The sequence below is a fragment of the Sinohyriopsis cumingii genome, chromosome 16, assembly GCF_028554795.1.
Source record: "Sinohyriopsis cumingii isolate HCF-2022 chromosome 16, ASM2855479v2, whole genome shotgun sequence".
Lineage (NCBI taxonomy): Eukaryota > Metazoa > Mollusca > Bivalvia > Unionida > Unionidae > Sinohyriopsis > Sinohyriopsis cumingii.
This window is the reverse complement of record NC_142976.1, coordinates 88,803,374-88,825,951: the sequence shown is the minus strand read 5'-3', so window position 1 is coordinate 88,825,951 and position 22,578 is coordinate 88,803,374. Positions and strand designations below refer to the sequence as shown.

The following is a 22,578-nucleotide window of genomic DNA, read 5'->3' as shown; positions in this document are numbered from 1 at the left end:
AGAAGGAAAATGTACAGTACTGTCACTCCCTATAATTCTTTTCATGGGAGCCTATGTTATAAATGAGGGAAACTTATTATGTGATACATGTATGTTCCAACATGCAGTAGAACAATCCACTTAGCACTCTTGTTACTTAATGGTATGAAATCACTCCCATAACTCTCAACAACCAGGTAATAAAATCCAATAAATTAACATATTCACTAGAAATATTAGAAAAAAATGTAACCAATTAGATTGATGCCCATACCAGATTTATAAAAGGGGAAGCAGTATAATGAGGTGATTTATAGTGGGGGAGCTATATTTATTTATATGCAGAAAATAAAATATAGTACATCCATCGGATATAGTTGTACTATATATACTCGCTTATAATTCGGTCCAGCTGCAAACTGCACAGACCCAGATCTGTCATTGCATAATGTGCTGGCAGATCTGGATCTGTGCATTTGTTAGGAGTAATCGGCAGAATAAACAAGATAGACCCTGATCTGCAGGGATCAGGACATTGACCACAGAAAACAGGTGACCATCTAATACAAGACTTTTTACAGAGGAAATTTTGGGCGCAGGGGTGAGAGAATGGGAATGGGAATAGCAGTTGAGACCAGGTGACTGCTGTATTAAGGTGACTGTTATGGCCAGATTTTTACTGTATTAAAAATTTTTTCAGTTCTTTTCTTATGAGAATAACTATAATATGAGTATATCACCTTTTTTACTTCTCAATATGCTATGAAGACTTCTAGGTTACTGCATTTGTATGGGTAAATATGAAAGAGTTTTTAGATGGAAATACTGCACAACCTTGGGAGTGCAGTATATCTATCCAACAAAACGAGTTCATATTTTCATAAATGCAATAACCTTTTTATTATATACTCATTTTCTTATTCTACATAAGGCTAAATTATATAAACAAAAATACACTTCAAGAAACAAAGTAACTGAATGTATGCTGTATTTCAATCCTAATACACAAGCGCAGATTCATCATTACACATCAACAACATTATTAATGCGCACATACCTCCCTCAGATAAATTTGAACTTAGTCGTGCGCTAGACTTAACTTTTGAGAGAAAATAGTGTTTTGTTGGTTTACTTAAAATTGAAATTTGGAGTCATATTCTGAATGAATGTGCATTGCAACAACCTTTCCGTTTGATCTGGAATGAACAGACTTTGGTATTTTTGGCGATTCTATGAAATTTTGGGATTATGGACTGGATTTATCTGTGCCAGTTGTACATGAAGTACATCAGATTTCAGCAGCGTGTTGACATCTGCAAGTGTGTTTCTGTTCTGTCATTGAATGTTTGAAATCTTAATGTGGGAAAAATATTCAGTCTTTCAATTGCAGATGTCAAAAAGATGCTCTGTAATATAATGTGTATTTCATTTTGAGTGCAGTAAGGAGGATTTAATTGCACTTGGAATATAGTTGAAATTATAGTACAGTTTCGATATGTGTAATTAAGATTGAAATCCCATGACATGGCTCATGTAATTCAGATTTGCAGAACTAAGAAAGTACATTTTGAGGAAATTCAGAATGTAAAACTGTAAGTTTATTTTTTGTCATTCTTATTACCAGCTAAAGAAGACAGTTTCTGCCTTGTCACTTGCATGCTATTTGTAAGGACCCTGTCTGGTGTCTATAGCTAACCTAAATCTGAAACACAGAATGTGTGAAAGCAGCTGGTATCTGGCAGTCCACGAAACATCTGCTTTAGTTCATTCAGAAACAAGCTTGATCAACCAAAATGTAAAGCGTCTGCTACATGAATGTACATGATTTGTTTACAAAGTAGTTCCTAATACACTGTGTCCTGCACTTGAATGCAATACGAAGGTGTGCAATATCGTAAAATATTGCATGATTCTGACAATGGTAAAGTTAACAGAGAAAAAAATGAGCATATAATAAACAGCCTTTTTGAATCATCCCCCAGTTTAAGGCTCCCTCATAGTGCTACTTTTATGTCTGCCATGAGTAGTGTTACAGAGAGTGAGAATTGTATTTTCATTTTACTTACAGGGAAGACATGGAAATGTTCCTGACAAAACTTATTCCAGAGGTAAGAAATTGTATGATTGTCATATAAAATCTTTTCCATGATCTCTGTTTGAATTGAAGACTTTATATTATTGTCTCTGATGACTTTGGATTGAATTTTATTGCAATTAAAAATGTGTTAGTGATTTGAATTTACTACAGCACAATGAAAGGTTTCTGACCAAAAAGATGGGTTACATAATTCTCCTCTAATGTGACTGGGTGGGACATTATGCTACATGTCTGCGGCATGATGCCCCAGTGCTAGACATCACTACAAACTGACACAATGTAGACATTGTACCGATATGACTGAAAAATTGTTAAAGCTACATTAAAAATCCAAATCACACACATATACACACACATAATTCTCCTCAGAAATTTCATAAGGAATTTGGGTTTCATCAGCTCAGATCTTGTGGCATATGTCCAATTAATTTTTTTTTTTAAATTTTCATTTTCTAAATGGCTGGGTGTCCAATCATCAGAATAGTTAATGATTGTTTCATCAATTGATTATCACCTTTATTTAAACATTGTATTCCTGCCTCCTTTTCTTATGAGAGTAATTGATACAAATATGAAACCAGAGATATAAAAATGTCAAGAAGAATTTACAGCTGATTGTGTAATGACTTAGATATTGCTTTTGAAATCAAGCTATAATGGGGAATTTGAAGGCATGTCACTTACCAGCAATAATGTATTTTTTTAGATTTATTTTATTGTATGATGTGTCGTATGTTGCCCAATCTTTGTCTATTTGCATAAGTCATTATTGCTTCTGTTAAAGTACCTGGAAGATGCCACAAAACTTTATATTAACTTTTTCCAAAGTCTTGTTGGTCCTAAAAGAAAATTATGCCACTCAGACATCCAATATGGCCTCCCTAGTGCAGTTATTTTGAAAATACTGAATGGATGGTTATATTAATGTGCGACTTTCATTGAAATACTGTATGGTTGGTCCTAAATGACAATGGTGTCAATCTTGAATCCAGTAGGACTGCCATGAAAATCTGTTTAATAGTTGGTCAAATTTACATGGGATTTACAATGAAAGACTTTGTATATTTATGTAGTCCTAAATGAAGATAGTGCAAATCTGACATCCAGTATTGTCACAATGGTAGCTGTATTGAAAATCTTATTGTCACTACTTCTCCTAGAGGGTCAGATAAACATGGGGTTTTCAGCAATAGACTATGATTTTTAGTTGGTCCTAAATGAAAATAGTGCAGAACTGATATCCAATATGGCAGCCAACAGCCATCTTGAAAATCTTAATATTGCTACCTTTATTAAATGGAAAGTCATATTGACATGGGGTTTTAACAGGAAGACTTCTTATGGTGTCTATTTGGTCCAAAATGAAAATAGTATCAATTCAACTTTAAATGTTTGCTATTTTGGCCATCTTGAAAATCTTGTTATCATTACTATTCCTTGATGGTTGGTCATATTGACAGAGTTTTCTCCAAAAGACATGTCATGATGTCTAGATTTTCCTAAATGAAACGGTGCCAGTCACATGTCCAATATGGTTGTCAAGACAGCCATTTTGAAAATCTTGTTATTGCTACTCCTAAATGGAGACATATTGGCTTGGGGTTGTCACTAGAAGGATTTTTATGGTGTCTGTTTGGTACCAAATGAAAATGATGATGAACTGAGATACAGTATGATCACCACAGTGGTCATCTTAACAATCTACACCTCCATAATGAATGGCCATATTGACATAGGGTCTTTCTCCAAAAGACTTATTACGATATCTAGTTGGCTCTGAATGAAAATGGTGGCAAATTTTACATCCTGTTTGGCCACCACAAAGTCCAATCTTGTTATCACTATTTCTTCAGAATGGATTGTCATATTGGTATAGGGTTTTAGCCAGAAAACTTCTGCTGTTGGCTATTTGGTCCTAAATCAAATTGGTGCCAATGTGGCTGCTACAGAGGCCATTTTGAAAGTAACTCAAAAATATCAAAAATAGTTTAAACGCTGAACAGTTGAAAAGAAGAAATGGTCATATCATAGATTCCTGGAAATCCTTTTCAGAAAGTAGAGCATCAACCCCTTTGAGAGACTCTTGTCTGTGCATGTTAGATCCAGCATGCTGAAAGGGTACGGGGAAGAACATTAGATTATTCTACTGCAGTAAGATACAATCTTATCCTCTAAATCCAAATATTGCCTTACTGTTACTCTAATAAAACACCATATGGAAAAACAGAATGTACTCGATTTTCTTATATTTTACCAGACTTTATGGAGTTTTCTGTAAAGTTTATCTTGGAAGTGATTTTTGAATGACAACAGTTCGATAGTACTCAGATGTACTGAAATGACTTGTTCTGTCCCTGTTTGTAGTATTGTCTGTTACCCTCAAAACATTGGGTCCATAGCATTTCACATTTTTGAAGCTCTGCTATATATATGTATACTAGGTCAGACATGGAATCATAAATCTCATTATTTTGAGTTTTGCTGGCAATTTGGTTTCAACCAATTACAAATGACATTTCTTATGGATTGATGTTCCTGATTGGCTGATGGTGTAAAATTAATATCAGACTCAGATTCAAGGTTTTTAAATCTCAGATTAGGTCTGGAGATCATAAAGCTAATAAGAATGAATTTGAGCTTGATCTCTTGCTCAGCTGATCACAAGTAACATACTTTACAACATAATATTGGACTGGCTGATAATAACTGTACAACAAAATTTTTGTACTGGCTGATAATAACTATACAGCAGAATTTTGGACTGGTTGTTGTTGTTATTTTTGTAGGGTTTAACACCATTTTTCAGCAACGATAGGCTATACATGGCGGCCAGTATTAATGGTGAAGGAAGAACCCGGGAAATCCCTGGAAAGAACCACCGACCCTCGAGAAGCTACTGGCAAGCTTTCTCACATACCCACATTGGCCGAATCCGAGACTCAAACCCACGCAGCCAGAGGTGAGATGGAAGTGATCTGTAACGGAGAGCGCTTTAGATCACTCGGCCATTCGGGGCCCCGAATTTTCGACTGGTTGATAATGTCTATTCTTTACAACAGAATTTTGGACTGGTTGATAATGACTACTCATTACAACATATTTTTGGACTGGTTGATAATAACTATACTTTAGAACAAAATTTTGGACTGGTTGATAATGACTATACTTTACAACATAATTTTGGACTGGTTGATAATGACTATTCTTTACAACATAATTTTGGACTGGTTGATAATGACTATTCTTTACAACATAATTTTAGACTGGTTGATAATAACTATACTTTAGAACTAAATTTTGGACTGGTTGATAATGACTATACTTTATAACATAATGTTGGACTGGTTGATAAAAACTAAACTTTTATAGCAGAATTTTGGACTTTTTGATAGCTATATTTTACAACAAAAATTTAGGACTGGCTGAATATGATTATATTCTATAAAATAATATTGGACTGATTGATATTGACTGTACTTTACAAAAGAGTTTTTGATTGGCTGATAATAACTATATTTTAGAACAGAATTTTGGACTGGTTGATAATGACTATACTTTACAACAGAGTTTTGGATTGGCTGATAATGACTATACTTTGCAACAGACTGTTGGATTGGCTGATAAGGACTTTACAATGTAATTTCGGATTGGCTGATAATGATTACAACTGAATTTTGGACTGGCTGATACTGACTGTACTTTGCAATAGAAATCTTGGACTGGCTGATAATGAAACTGAATTTAAACAAAGGAATAAACATTATTTTGAGACCAGGCAAAACAAGGCTTACTTGATTGATTGATTACTTAGATTTATGTCGCATGCGCCCAGTAGGGCATGTGCGACGGGTTTATTCCCACACAGCGGGATGCTAAATGTTCCTGGGGGAAGGAATTAGTGCCACATCCCCCAGGCGTGTATGTGCTCAAGGAGCACTGCTAATTTATCCATCAGGTCATAGGACTATATGTCTCTAACGACCTGAATGAAGGGCTTTCATGAGTGGGAATGGGCCCAACACACATGTTAACAAAGAGTTGATTTCAGTCCATTATTGACTGTACTAGGTGTTGACCCAGTCAGTATGTAATGCCCATTGCGATCGGTCACAACGATGACGTCACATCGGGACACCTTGCTTTAGGCGGGTGGAAATTGTTCCACATCTCCGCCATTATACGATGTCCGAGAGAGGCAAGAGGACAAGGAACTAGGCAAGCCAGCAATGGATGTTGTGCACTCCCAAGAACGCCAGCCCATACTTAGTCAGATTTAGTCTAGTTGTACTAATGGACAATAAAAAATGCCAATAATGAGTTAGCCACCTGTGCAATTGGGTCAAATCAAAACAAATTGTAAAATTTTCCTACGTCCTAACAATCGTAAACATTCTAGTACATAGTGTACTACTTTGTTGATAGGGATTTAATATTATTTAGACTTATATCAGTGTGAATACTTAGGTCATCATAAAACTATGATAATGAAGTTTGTGGAATAAAATTTAATTTTGTACACACAAAGTCTGATGTTTCTTGCCCTAACAAATGAATGACATCAGCATGGATGTGGTTGGGTGTTACCCTTGTCCATCAGTACATTGGTACATGTTGTTCCAGTTAACTTTTGTGCTTTTGGTGACTGTATTGGACATTTGTGTTTCATAATCACATTTCTGATTGTTAAATATGACAAGGTCTCAAGATGTTCATTTTAACACATTTTGGAATCGAAGATTGTGTTCAGTTTGGGGATATTTGTGGGGATTAAATTGATTTGATTATGTATGATGTTAAAGCTAGGTACGAGTCCTTTATTGGTCTTACCTTTTGTTATTTATTTACAGAGCACTCCATTCAAACATTCATGTGAAGGACCAGATGATATGGTATGTTTTTGTTTTTCCTCTAATTCATATAGCTTGAAATAACTTGAACATCATATTATGTAATTAGGGAAAAACTGGTGAGGATCAGAAAGGTGAAATGGGATTTTTCTTTGTCCTTTCTTTCCTTTTGTTTGCATTACAAATTAATTAAGTTCTTGAGCCAGTAAAAGTGATGTATTCTATACTGTAACGATGTGGTATACAAATTTGTGTAAAATCTATTTTGTTTTTAGCTTCTGACCGTAAGGCACTTAGGTCTTGCATCATTGTTCATTGTGCATCTGTCAACAATTGCTTGTTACCACTCTGACATCCATATTTCTGATCTGATTTCAATCAAACACTTGGATTTACTTTTATATTGAGCGAGATCCCTTTATATCAGTGAGGTGATCTTGCACCTGATTGGCTAAGTTTGTTACCAATCAGGATGCCATGATTTTGATCAGATTTGGAATATCTACTTGTATGATTAAGATCTTGGACAATCAATCAGTGAGATTCACACATGATAATCTAATCCTGCATTGGATTTGCTGAGCTTGTTACCAGTCTGGTAGCCATATTTGTGACAAGATTTCGATCCAACTTGAAATACATTTATATTCTTATATCATCAAGATCTTGAACAGCTTTGATAACAAGTGAAATTGGCACATACCAATGAGATGATCCTGGACGCGATTGATCAAACTTGTTATCACCCTGGAAGCCATTATTGTGATCCATTATTGTGATCCTTTATTGTGATCCAGTTTTGATTATTATTTGAATATGGGGATATGTCTTCAAGATCTTGGATGAGATAGATGTGTGATAATAAAGGTAATCTTGCATCTAATTGGCAAAGCTTGTTATCGCTATGGTAGTCATATTTCTGATCCAGTTTTGATCAGATCTGAATTATATGCTTATCTTGTCAAGGTCTTGGAAAGTTTGATAGTGGGTGGATCCATGCGTATTAATTAGGTGATCTTGCATATGATTGGATGAGCTTCTTATTATTTGAGACACTGTATTTCTAATCAGATTTTGATCAAACTTGGTAAGTAGGCTTATATGGTCAAGATGTAGGATGATTTAATTTATGAGTGAGACATGTACAGTGATGTTGCATCTAATGGGATGACTGTTTTTTTTTAAAGTGGTATTTGATCAGACTTGGTATAGAAATACTTGGTTGAATATAATTATAAGTGTAATTCATGCATAGTAAAGGCTGCTCTGATGGCCTAAGTGGTTAGAGCATCTGCATTGGATGCAGTATGTCACAGGTTTGAACCCCTGCTGTGTCAGGATAATGTGACTGGGTAGGACATGATACAACATGTCTGTGGCATGATGGCCACACTGCAGACATTGTAGCAGTATGATTGAAAAATTGTTAAAGCTATGTTAAAAATCCAAATCTCTCTCTCTCACACACATACACAGACAGACACACACGCACACAGACAGACACATACAGACAGACACATTAATGATGTAACTTTAACTTTGGCTGAGCTTCTCAACAATCTGTTAACTATATTTCAAATGAAATGTGGATCAAACTTGCTAAATAGTCATGTATTATTGTTGGATGAGTTTGATATATGCATATTAATATGGTAATCTTATATCAGACTGACTTAGCTTGTTACTATCTGGAGACCAAATTTTTGCATTTATAAGTATATTCATTTTTGTGAGGGGATACATCTTAATAAGTGCAAATCCCTTCTTGCAAAGAGAGGTCTCTGTGACATATATTTCAAGATTCAGTGGTGTTAAAGTGTGCATAAAGTTTTTTAATGAGTGCTGTTTATGTTCAAATCTTGATCTTGATAATTGGATGTACGGTATCCATGTTAGTAGTACACCCTTACAGCCCAAAGTCACTGTGACCTAAATTCAGTGCTTTACTAACATTGGATTAATATTTTTGTTCAGGCATCCTTCCTTCATCAGAAGGCCTTCTCTGACAAGTGGAGTAGGAAGTATAAATGTATATGCTTATGTAATGATAAACTTCCCATATTAATGACTATACATTATATATTGTGATAGGTTACACTCTACAGATATGTATTGTACAGGTGAATAAGCATTGTTATTAAATGAATGGTTTTCATACTGCATGCTTTTCATGTGAGACCGCAGCTATAGTGGCTAGTCAGAGCACCTTTCACATTTTAATGTTTAGGTTTGTTATCAACATTTCAGAAGCAATCTCTTGCAAACATTTCTCAGTCACATCTTCTGCTTTCAGCCTGCACATATAAAGGCATGTTTTCTGGGAAATTCTGTAAATGTTCCAATAACGGATGGTAAACTCAACCTGGGTTCCTGGCAGGGGATCTGGTTATGTGAACATAGGAATAATGCTGGTAAGTTGAAAATTAAGCAGATTGCTGGATATTGCCAGGAATTAATTAATTCCAGGCTGGGATTGGGATGAATTATAACTCTCTAACTTGTTTGATTAGGTATGATTTTCATAATGGCCACCACCGGTTAATAGGCTTGAGGCGGCTGCTCTTGATTTTTGTGCCTTTTCTTACGTCATATGTGTGTGTTAACTGTTCATCTACATTATAATGCATTGGCTGTTCTGTTGAGGTGTGTTTCTTCATTTGCTTATTTTAGTGGGAAGAACTGTTAGACTTTCTCAGTTGTTTTTCGCCACTTGTTCTACAGCCATCTTTTGTTTTGATCATGATGTCATTATGTTATATTTGCCAGTTGACCTATTCATGCTATGATAGGCTCTTATTAATTGCATGAAATAAAATGTCTCTTTTTGGAGCAGTTTCTTAGACTCCTGGAGTATGGAAATTTGATAGGTTATCACTTTCACTGCCCTGCAATCCATTCAAAACTTCTTGATTCTATTCACATTTTCAACCTCAAACAATCAGTTAGCCATTCGACCCATAAATGTGGTCACATTTTTGACTCATTCTTCATAAACCTGATGATAATATTCTAAAGTTGTCATTGATGTCCCATGAACTTGCATCAGATCAACTCTGTCATATGCCATCTCACTGTATCAGTCCCTAACCCTCCATCTCTGTTTGCTACTAAGAGAAACTTCCATACAATAAATAGAACCCAACTAATGCATGATATCAAATCAAACTTTAACATCATTTTTGTAATTTCATGGTGTTTTTTTTAAAATCTTGTCATGGTATGTTTTATATGTCATCTAATATTGTAAAATGATTAGAGCTTCTAAAGATAGATGCTGTCCTAAGTCCACATACATACAGTTCAAGTTGTGTTGCCCCTGTTGAAAATTCACTGCAATATAATTATGTAGTGGTGGACATCCACTACATGGCATGGAACTTGTCTTTTGACTGAACTACAGTAGACCTTGCAGAATGACTTTGTTAAGCTGGACACAGTTCCCATTAGTATTCAAAGATTTGTCCACAAATACTAATAAACATAATGTATTGTGGAAGATGGAGCTAAATTCCCAAGCAAAAAATTCCATGAAAATATTTTGATGCTTTACAAAATATGATAAGTTTAATATTACAGTTATTTTGGTAACCATGGTGAGAGTGAGAGTTATGGAGGTTATGTTTTTAAGCAAACCAAGAAAAAGGAATCACATATAAATATTAGCTTGTTGAAACAGAAAAAGAAGTAAGATGTAAAATGCTATCATATATTATTCATTTTACAAAATAGGAGGAATGGTATAATTTCTTTTTATTCCTGCAGTCATAATACGATCTTTTTATTATATGTTCCCTCACAGTGAAAATGGAATTTATCCTGGGTATTGATGTGGCTCAATTCATCTAAGTTTGAGCCCCTTTCTTCTACCTTTCTGAAGTATTTATCATACAAGTCTTGCTTCCTGATGGCACCAGCTTCAGCTGCCATGGTGATTGAGGTGCTTGCACTGTCCATGGACCCAAACTGAATGCAGTTTCATTTGATGTATTTATCATGCAATGTAGATTGGAAAACAACTATATGTTTATTGTTTATTCTCCTCAATAATCCCATCTAGAGAGACAAAACCACAGGACCTTGTTTGCACACTCAGACTCTGTTGGATGAGCATGGAAAATTTCTGCTGGGGTTGAGCTCTCACTGGATATAGTATGGCCAACGAAGAATTTGCTGCCCAAAATAGGAGTGATTTCCACAAGCTTGACATTTGAACATGATGTCTTAGTTTGAGGCATAGTGAAATGAGAATGAAATCAGAGTGAAGTCAGTTTTTATTTACATTATATGGTCCCACAAAGAAGAGAACTCAGTCTTGTCAGACCACTGGTAGCTGCACAGAGAGTTACCATGATCCATTCATGACAAGGCAGTCTTAGTTCTGGGCATAACCTTAACTTGTGCTGGATTCACCCAGGAAACATTTGAATATATGGCAATAGCCAGGTGCAGGACCCACAGGGATCACCTTGGGAAGTGTCTAAATGCATAATCCTTAGTTGTACTTGCCTCACAGTAGGAGAAGTTCATCATTTTAATAAAGCAATAATAAAGTTCCAACAGGATGAAGTAGATGTTGGATGCTCAGTCATACCTCCTTGTCTTACCTATTCTCCTGATGCTAATGTGATTGGGAAATGTAACTCTGCAGTACATTATGATTCTTGGAAAATATTGACCCAGTTATATTGCTTTCCGTCTCTACCACCCTTACTGTAAATGTGAGCATACTTTTAATGATGTTGCTTAAGTTTAAATTAATAATACCCAGGACAATGGGTGTTCTTTTGCTATACATTGTAGTAGTTTTTATTTGTAATCAAGGCAAATACAATTTAATTAATTCTATGTACAAGTAATTTCTTAGTTTTATTAGGTTATATCTAGTGTACCAGTTCAATATAAATAGTTCCATGCCTTTCTCTTGCTTGTGGGAGCCATTGTGCCTCAGTTTTTAGAACATTGGATTCATATCCAAAGGTTGCTAATTTCATAGCCAGCCTGGGTCAGCTTCCTAATTATGTCCTTGGAAAGCACATAGCTTCCATTAACCTAGCATAAATAGCCAATAACGCATTAAAAATGCCATGAATACCGACACAAATAAATTTTCTTGCATGTACTTGCAATTATTACCCTGATAATTGTGGACTTAACATTTGTATTTCTTTATTCATCATCATCACTGGCAGCTCAGTCTCGAGAGACCATGCGAGTAGCGCCCTTGGAGTGTCGTCTGTCTCAGGGGTTTTGGCAACATTTGCTGCAGATGTGCAGGCCTGTGTGTGAGTGACAGTCCCTATTGCAGTTGGTGCAGACATACTGGGAGTCTGAGTTGCTGTGGCTGCTGCCACGCTCTTCTTTCTCTGACGTTTCTCTGCCACCAGCTGGCCTCTCCTCAAATCAATGACTGCTATGCCCTTATGGACCATCTGTCTCCAGGTGCCTTGGTCCTTGGCTTGCACTTCCCATTTCTTTATATCATTTAGGGAATTGTCTTTTTTTATTTTGTAAATTAGTTTTGTTTTGTTAAACAGAGAAGTGATGTATATTAACATGGGTACCAGTTCTGTAAATTTTCTGTGATAGAGGAAGAGTACACAATTTGTATAAGTTCAGGTCATTTGCCAGAATACATGAGAAGTCTTGAACTGAACTAAGGTTACAAGCAGAGATTTGAATTCAGAAAATGTTTGTTTTTTGTTGTTGTTGATATAATCTATTAACAGAATATTGTAATTGTTGGTGAATTGCCTACAATAAATGAGTTTTCTTAAAACATACAATTGTGTTTCGATGGGCAGACAATTCCTTTTATTTGAAACTGGGTGACCATGGGTCACGCTATCAGGCAAAGTGGGTGACTAAGTTGCCTAAAAAATGTAATCTTCGCCTTCTTCTGTTAGGAAAGTGAAAACGACTTCACCATGATTTTTTAAGAGGAACATTGAATGACTGTCCTTATTGAGATGCTCCCTTGCCTTGTCCAAGTTAGTTCCAGTGTTGTTTTTTACAAGGGAAAGTGTAGGCTTCAAGCCATCAGATAGTTGGTGTTGATATCAATTATGCAGACAAACAAACTCCTGCACATTCACAGGCATGTGTTTTGATAGCTGATTGAGCAGTGACCCATTCCCGAGTAAGTTAGCAACTATTACTGCCCAATTTCCTTAAGCTATCTTTTGATGATAACAATGTAAAAATTTGTATTTCAAAACTTAAACTTATTTGACTAGCAATTTGTGTTTTTAAGAATAGAATCAGTAACACAAATATTTTTATTGCCGCATGTACATTATTTTCTTCTTAAAAATCAGTTTGGAACTGTAAGTGATCCACCGACCGATCTGGTCATGGGGAAATAGGCTAAAGGCAGACATTGCTGAGTCTGGGAAGTACCGCTTTATTAGATTGTCTCCTTTCATAAACCATTCTGCAAATATATTTAGGAAATATATTTCATAGAAAGCAGAGTCTAACTATTACGTTCTTGAAGATTTAGCTTTAAATGCTATTATGTAGAATGCTTTGTTGTGGAATTTGATAGATGCTTTAACTTAACACATTAACCACTAGCGATGACTTTATGGGGCAGGAGGTAGGAGCCTACTGCCGAGCTCTGTAGCGTCATGGTCATGCATGATACACTAAAGTGGGTGGTATTATAGAAAGGTAGACAGATGTAGCTCTACAATGATACCAGATAATCTGTTATATCTAGTTGCACTACAAAATACAGATAGAAAAACCTCATCTTTTGGACCCGACTTTTTTTTTACGCAAAATTCGCCCGTGGTCGGAATCCATTTTGTGTCCGGATTTTAGACTTTTTGGTCTCAGATCTAAGGCACACTGGTATGAACTGCAAACAGACAGATAGCCTTTGCAAAAAGTAGGATAAGATGGGCATTTAGGATAAAGAGTGGTCTCCATACAAAAATAATGGCTCCGTTTAGCAAAAAAAAAAAATTAAAAAAAAAAAAAGGCCAACTTTTACCCTTCTGCTCATGCATGAGTCAAATAGCCAACGAAAAATGATGTTTCTAACACAACTAGGCAGTATGTTATTGAAAGATGACCGGGAATTTGGTGTTTTCGAGTCTATTCAGAAATAGCTTTCAAAATGTGTTTCCTACTCGATTTTCAGGCAAAAATGGCAAAAAGCTCCAGGGGTTAATGTGTTATAGTGTAAGGTCAAGGTTGTATTCTGAGTGCACTACTTTTTGTGAAAATACGAAGAAAAAATGCCTGCAAAGCTATTTAAGCAATGCCTAACATTATACCAAGTATGTAGACAAAGAACAAAACCTTATATTTGCAAGCCTATCAATGGACTGTTGTAACGAAGCTATAAAGTGAGTGGTTACATTAAGAAAACCCCTCTATCTAAAAACAGATGCATTTGCATGTTTGTTGTGTCTGTTCGGCTGAAAAAAGAGATTAGTTCACTCATATACTGACTTTAATTCATCAGTGTATTGTTTATGAACAGATCGGCAACAAAAGGATTAGGATGAACAGTACGATCTGAAGGACCTGTACATTTGCTCTTATGTACATGGCACAGGGGTTGTTTCAAGCAAGTTTATAAATCTTTTCATAACTTTATAACTTTTTTTTTATAACTTTAAGAAAGTAACAAGAACAATTCTTGATTATGGGTAGTTGATCAAGCATTTGTACTAGCTTGCAATTACAACAATGTAGTCTTGTTACTCAGTTCAAATTCATTACAATATATACACCAAATGTGTTTATAATATAGATAGAACTCGGAAAATTTTCTACTTGAAAATAAATTATTGCTTCAAACCAATGTTAAATACAAATATGCATACTGGGAAATAGAGGGCATAATTCAATTAGAGAAGGAAAACAACACACATGCATATATATATATATATATATATATATATATATATATATATATATATATATATATATATATGTCTGTGTGTGTGTGTGTGTGCGTGTGTGTGTCTTGCTTTGCTTCCACTTCTCCGTTTAGGTCTCACTTCTCCATGTTCTGTCCAAAAGAAGAAGTCACTTCTCCCTAAAATTCAAGTCAAGCTTGACCCCTGGGTGACATAATAAAGCACTTGTATCAGGATCCAAACTGATTGTCTTAAGAAAACATTCCTTGCTATTTTTCAGGTCCCAGAAAGGTGGTCATTACACTACAAGGAGCTCTTAAATGATGTTAACAGATAGAGAGGACAGAAGCTTTCCAAATAACTGAATCTGTTTATTATTATTAACTGTAACAGACAACACTATTCCTTTTAGTTTATACAAACCTTTTTCATTGTACAGAGGAGATAAATGTCACTGTACAGGAAAGATATAAAGTTCATACCTGTCACTTTACAGAGGAAAGAGATACATTTCAGGGCCTCTCTTGGAAATATTTTTCTTTGCGCCATGAAATTCACCAAATTAAAAAATTTGGAGGCACTTTTCAGCCATAGGAGCCATTTTATGCCATGATGCAGGGACTTAAATATATGTGTAAATATTATTTTGGCCATATTTTCAATCTATGTAACATGACAATCAAACAGTTTTTACATGTTTTTATTACATTTCACTGCACAAGAATAATTATTAATAAATAACAATACCATTATGTACACCTGACGTACAATGTATAGCATATGAAAAACGAAAAAGAATAAGAATGTTTCTTTATTACTGATAATACAAATTACTGCTTAGTTTTTATGAACAATGTCACTGACACTTCATCAATATCCACCTCATTTTTTTCCCCCAGATGATTTCTTAAATTCCTTCCTGAAATCAAAATTCTCATCACTGGGCCCATCAATAGAAATTCTCATTAAATTTTTCAGAGTAGACATAGAATTTCCTGAGCTTGTTTTGATGACAGATTCTGGTGACTGAACCCCCTCTCACAGTCAGCAAATGGCATTGAATCTTGTTCCGACTTTGTTCAGCAATAGAGTATCATTCCTTATTTCCTATTAATCACATCTAATAGCTTCTCAAAACCGACTGACAGCTTGCAGTTAGCTGCAAACATGTTTGAATAACATTTTGTCATCTACCGACATGATCCACTGACTGCCGCAGATAGTGAAAACAGGTTTTAAGTGGCCCGAGTCACTTATATCAATGAAAAATAAAAAATTACTTTATAAAAATTTGTCGCCAGTAACTTTCGCCAGTCAGTAAAAAATAGTGCCACTCTCAAAATTCTTTTGCATTTGGCAACAAATGTGAAGCCTAGTGGAGGCCCTGCATTTTATAAATGTCACTGTACAGAGAGAAGATATAAATTTCATACCTGTCACTGTACAGAAGAAAGAAATACATTTCATGTCACTGAACAGAGGAAAGATAAAAATTTCATACCTGTCACTGTACAGAAGAAAGAAATACATTTCATGTAACTGTACAGAGGACATAGATAATAAATTGTACCAAATACAGAAAGTAGCCAGAATATTACCAACTTGTTTTGAATTTCTTGAACCATACATTATGGTATAATACGTATTTATGCTCAGTAATGCAGAATGTTCTTTCTGACCATTCAAGGGCAAGTATGTTTCTGAAAACCATGCTAGGATGTTGTAAAGTATGCTTTAATTTTTGTACTTTAAGACTTCCTATGATCTGAATACGTTGCAAGGGTGATTTAGGTTTTGTACATAAAGGCTTGATATAATTTAACTATGTCACAGGGGTGGTGTACCTTTTGTACATAAAGGCTTGATATAATTTAACTATGTCACAGGGGTGGTGTAGCTTTGTACATAAAGGCTTGATATAATTTAACTATGTCACAGTAGTGGTGTATCTTTTATACATGATGGCTTGCTATAATTTAACCATGTCACAGGGGTGGTGTACCTTTTGTACCTAAGGCTTGATATAATTAAACTATGTCACAGGGATAGTGTAACTTTTATATATAATGGCTTGATATAATTTAACCATGTCACAGGGGTATCGTAGCTTTGTACATAAAGGTTTGATATAATTTAACCATGTCACAGGGGTGGTGTACCTTTTGTACCTAAGGCTTGATATAATTAAACTATGTCACAGGGATAGTGTAACTTTTATATATGATGGCTTGATATAATTTAACTATGTCACAGGGGTGGTGTACCTTTTGTACATAAAGGCTTAATATAATTTAAGTATGTCACAGGAGTGGTCTAGCTTTCATATATAAAGACTTGCTATAATTTAATTATGTCACAGGGGTGGTGTAGTTTATTTAATTACTGTAAATATCCTTATTTAACGTAATTAAATTGTAGCAGATTTTTTAATTTTAGCATAATAGCACTGTACAATTTAGCACATTATTGATAAAAAAAAGAAATGTTGGTGGTAGTAAATGAAAAACAATACATTGCTGCATGCCAAACTGTGGCAATATGGATAAAATGAAGTGTGATTGTTTTATTCTAACACAAGGTATTCATAAAAATGCATTTAACATTGGGAAATGTCAACAATGGGAAATGTTAAAATTCTGCACAGACCATTTCTTCAACGTTTCTTCTGGAAGTTGATTTAATGTGGTAGTACATACTTAGTATCGCTTGGCAGTTACCACCATCTGTTCCTGGTTACGAACTTTCAGAACAGTCATTTTGGGTGGACATCATCATTTTAGTCATGCTGTAATTTTGGGTAGACATCAGCAATTCAGTCAAGCTGTTATTTTGGGTAGACATCACCATTGCCATCATACTGTCATTTTGGATGGACAGCAGCATTTCATTCATACTGTCATTTTGGGTAGACAGCATTTCATTCATACTGTCATTTGGGTAGATATCAGCAATTCAGTCAAGCTGTTATTTTGGGTAGACATTACCATTGCCATCATGCTGCCATTTTGGATAGACAACATCATTTCATTCATACTGTCATTTTGGATAGACATCAGCATTTCAGTCATACTGTCATTTTGGGTAGACAGCATTTCATTCATACTGTCATTTGGGTAGACAGCAGCATTTCATTGATACTGTCATTTTGGGTAGACATAACTGTTTTAGTTGCACTGTCATTTTGCTTTGACATCACCCTTTCATTCATAATGTCATCACTTAATTTAGCTGGCATGAAATTCTTACAAAAATTAAGTTTGCATGCTGAATTTCAAGTTGACTATGTTTTGTTATTTCAGTGTATTGTTAATAACTGACTCAGTTTAACATGTCAGAAATCAAAGTTTTGTTATTTACAGTGTATTGCTAATAAATGGTTCAGTTTAACTTGTCAGAAATTAAAGTTTTGTTGTATACTGTGTATTGTTAATGAATGGCTCAGTTTAACTTGTCAGAAATTAAAGTTTAGCTATTTATAGTGTATTGTTAATGACTCACATTTTAACATGTCTCAGAGCAAAGCTTCTTGTTGTCAGTGAATTTCTTGAAACATGAAGTAATGTATGGAAATTAATGAAATGTATTTAGTTACTTCTGATATTTCATTCTTGTTTGTGTTTACAATGTGACTATCCAACTTGTTGCCCTAGATTAACTTGTGCATTAGTTTAGTGGTTCCTCATATGTGTGCTTTCACAAAAAAGGGCTTCCATTTATAAGATACAAAAACTTTATTTAATGATGATAGTCTGGGAAACATTAAAATACTAGCTGTAGACAAGCAATTTTACCTGTGTGTCTTGAAACAGTTATGACGTATGAAAAACAAACAACTGCAGAGTACATATTTACAGTAGAGCAATACAGACAGGTACATCAAAATGTGATTATTAATAACATCTTAAAAAAGACTAGAATATATACAACATGTAGATATACATAAATAAATTATATATATCTATATATCTATCTCTCTCTCTCTCTCTCTCTCTCTATATATATATATATACAGAATATTAATATTTATTATCAGGATTCATGCATCCAGCAAATTCATTGCTGTCCAGAAGTCGGCCTGTAAATAAGGCTTCATTATATCCTTGCCTGCCAATAAAGAACACTTACAAGATAATGTTTGGGTGTTTTCTCTTACAAATAAAGAATTATGGTTGCAGTTCTGGAGTTTGGTTTTCTTTATGTTTGTAAATCTATTTTAGTCTGTTCGTATACATATACTCGCATTTATGATGCATCTAAATGTGGATAGAATAAGTACACAGTAACTGTCCCAAAATGATGTAATTATTTTAATGTCTGTAACTTTTGCAATTTCATGAACCATGGCAGATATCCTGTTAGTGTTTTAATCTGTTTAAATGGATTAAAGTATTCGCCAAATTGGTTGATTTGTGCCTAACAAATCTAATCATCATTAGGAATTGATCACTTACCATGACCTTGACCCAGATTGTGCTGATGAGCGCCACTACTAATTGGGGCAAGTGTTATTATTAATAATGGTTAATAACAGAAAGACTCTCTGTGACAACAGAATGTTTGCCAAAAATGAGATACGTCTGTTCGAATTATCTCGCCATTGAAAATTTTAATGATGAATCATATTGTTTTGAATAATGCTTGAAATCAACTCTATTACAACTTCAAATATATGGCAAGGATTCCATAAAATCTAAAGATGAGCTAAATCACTTAGACTGTTAATGAACTTAATCTTGGAATAAATTTATTGGCTCTACTGGTCATAGACCAGAAGAACTCATGGGATGACCTGTTGTCCACCAAATGATATCTGTCAGTCTGTTAACATAAGTTTATTATGAAAATTACACATGCCTTCCCAAGATCTAGTTGGTACTAAATGAAAATGGTACTGATCTTTTATGTAAAATATGGCCCAGCTCGGCAGTCATCTTGAAAATCTTGTTATAACTTCTCCTTCTGATTGGAAAGTCATATCAGCATGTTGTTTCCACCTCTAATGACGTCTAAATGGTTCTAAATGTAAATGGCTTTACATAGACATCCAGTATCACTGCCACAGTTGCCATCTTGTCAATCTTTAAACTACTAGATGTTAATCTTGTTATTGCTACTTCTCCTGCATGGAAAGTCATATCGGCATGGGGTTTTGATCAGAAGACTTCCTGTGGTGTTTTAATGGATCTAAATGAAAATGATGCTATCCAGCTTAAGCATTTCTTTCAATTTTTGAATATATATTTCATCTAATTGGATTTGAACTGTATCAGTTGTACAAAAAATTTAATGTATATTTCAACTGATTGAATTTGGACTTGTGGAGGTACGTGGGCAAATACGTGTTTTACAAGTACAATCGAATTTTCTTATATATTGCCTCCTTCAACCATTTACTTTCAGTATACAGACAGATAAAGAGAATTTTCTTTTTCTATCATCTCACATTCATTTATCCAAACAAAATTCATAAAAAGAATATATATAGACGTAATTTAGATACACCTGTCTATACTTTTTCATGAGAACCACGCGACAGTATCAACCTATCGATTTTTATAAAATATCTCATATATATATATATATATATATATATATATATATATATATATATATATATATATATATATATATATATATATATATATATTACGTCGTAGATTATATATAGACTGTCGTCTCAATCCTATGGACGTTAAGTATCTACTACGAACAGTGGATGTCAACTACATCTGCTGGATTTCTCCTAAGTCAATGATTGAAGTGGATAGTCAATTCATCCAGTGGATTTCCGTCACGGATGAGTTTTATGACACCCCTCATTGTATTCGCTCTGTGAGTCCACACACTAGACCAATAGATGAGAGAAGTCCAGACCCAGTAAACCCTACCATAGCAGGTATCAATCTCATACCTTTACTTTTACAAACTATACAGTAGTAACTTGGGGTATTATGACAAGTTTATTCAATACGAATCACGTAGCATCGTATATCAAAATATCAAAATGAGATACGCCAGCTATGCTAGAAGACACTCTTCTTTAGCTTAACCTTAGTTAGAAAACAACATTGATTATCAGAGAGTATTAAAAATTTTTAAATGCGCGGCATGATGTACATTTATTGACAAACATTGTTCTCTATCAATGGCCATTCATATCATGAACCAAATAATTTCAATCCAAGAGAAAGTTACTTTTTTTCGCGAATCTATTACTAAGCAATGTCCGAGGAGTGACATTCTCCGTTTGAAGTTAGCCGCTTCGCATGTTACTGTCGCTACCTGCCTTGAGTCATCAACGATCAGTCAGGACATTTTTAGCAGCTACAGTTTAAAATACACATTAACTGTTAAATAAAATGTTGTCAGTAGACCGCATACTTTCACTGATTTTTGCTTTAGCATTTTGCAAAGGATTATCAGAAAATTTTGATCAATATAATGTATCATTCAAGTGCCTTTATATCTGTTGAACGTATCCTTTCTGATTCAGTATTAATACAGTCGGCTTTTTAATTACGAATTCCTTTATCTTGCGATAGTGTACGTAAAGAATTCAATTCTGCTCTAGAAATGCTACTAAGGTGATTTGTTATGGGATTGTTATATCCAATTTCTTCCGTAGTAGCTTCAGTATAAAAATCAAGGCAAATATCGCGCCCACTAAAAGGAATAAACGAAGATTTTTTTTTAAAAGTGCTTATTTTGGTACAGAAGACATTTTCTCATCCATGACTTTATTGTCCATTGTGAATAAACGTGTTTAGCTTTAACTTCACCGCGATATCATATTTACTATGCATTGCAGTTTTCTGGTCTTTGATGGTCATGTGTTGTACTACGCATGGATTTTGCCCTTTGTCATTAGCCTGGAGTACAGCCAAAATGTTTTGGTTCTCTCTACAAATAAAATATATTTTCGCGGATTATTTCTATTGCTCATGCTACTTTTACCCCAACACAAAACAGACACGTAATTCACATAGTTTTATCCAGTTTTTCATTCAGTTCCATCCTATGGGACAGACATATTTTGATTTGAACTCATTCAAGATACTTATGGTGATGTACCACGTGAGAAAATCTAGAACGTTTGAGAGAATGCGGTTATATAACAGATTGTGACCATAGGTGATTTGACATGTTTTACCTTATCTTTTATATTAGATACCTTTTTAACAGAATTTTAACATTTTTACAATTTTAGAACATTGCTTTTAATCATGTAAATAGTTCAGGTTTTCATCTGGCTGTTGTTTTGCGGGTTTGTTTTGCTTATATAAGATTTTTCCACGGACGAAGGGCTTGATTAACTCTAAACTTTGAGAAACTGTATATATATATATATATATATATATATATATATATATATATATATATATATATATGGAGCTAATATCGTTATCATTGGCTGCATCCCGTACATGAAGATATTTAGCCTACCTGTTTAGAATCGAGGCGCATAAGCTTGACATTATAAAGTATTCAAACCAATTTTTCCATACAACTTTCTCGATGATTTTTCATTCTCAGATCGTGTTATGTGTTAGATAAAGAAATTTAAGAACGAGAATGAGAAGTTTTATCTTTTGTTTTTTAAAGTAGAATGATAAAAGCTGATTATTCTTTTTTTGGTTACATTCCACTTGTACACCTTAAAATCATGATTTTAATCATGCTTTTATCGCTTCCATCCGAAGGAAGATGTCTATAAAGTTTGATGAAATCGGTTCAACTGTTGAAGACAAGAAGTAAAATGGTGGATTCACATCTCATTAAGTGG

General features: G+C 34.5%; 1 protein-coding gene across 1 annotated transcript in view; it reads left to right on the top strand.

Moving 5' to 3' along the window:
* The window catches only part of LOC149780963 (uncharacterized), a 28,742-nt gene extending 9,773 nt beyond the window's left edge, over window positions 1–18,969 (top strand). Inside the window, exons 4-7 of the mRNA XM_089938071.1 lie at window positions 2,048–2,087; window positions 6,925–6,966; window positions 9,218–9,335; window positions 15,076–18,969. Of these exons, the coding sequence (XP_089794197.1) occupies window positions 2,048–2,087; window positions 6,925–6,966; window positions 9,218–9,335; window positions 15,076–15,119 (244 nt within the window). The 3' untranslated portion in view covers window positions 15,120–18,969. The remainder of the gene's footprint in view (window positions 1–2,047; window positions 2,088–6,924; window positions 6,967–9,217; window positions 9,336–15,075) is intronic.
* The last annotated feature ends 3,609 nt before the right edge of the window (window positions 18,970–22,578 follow it).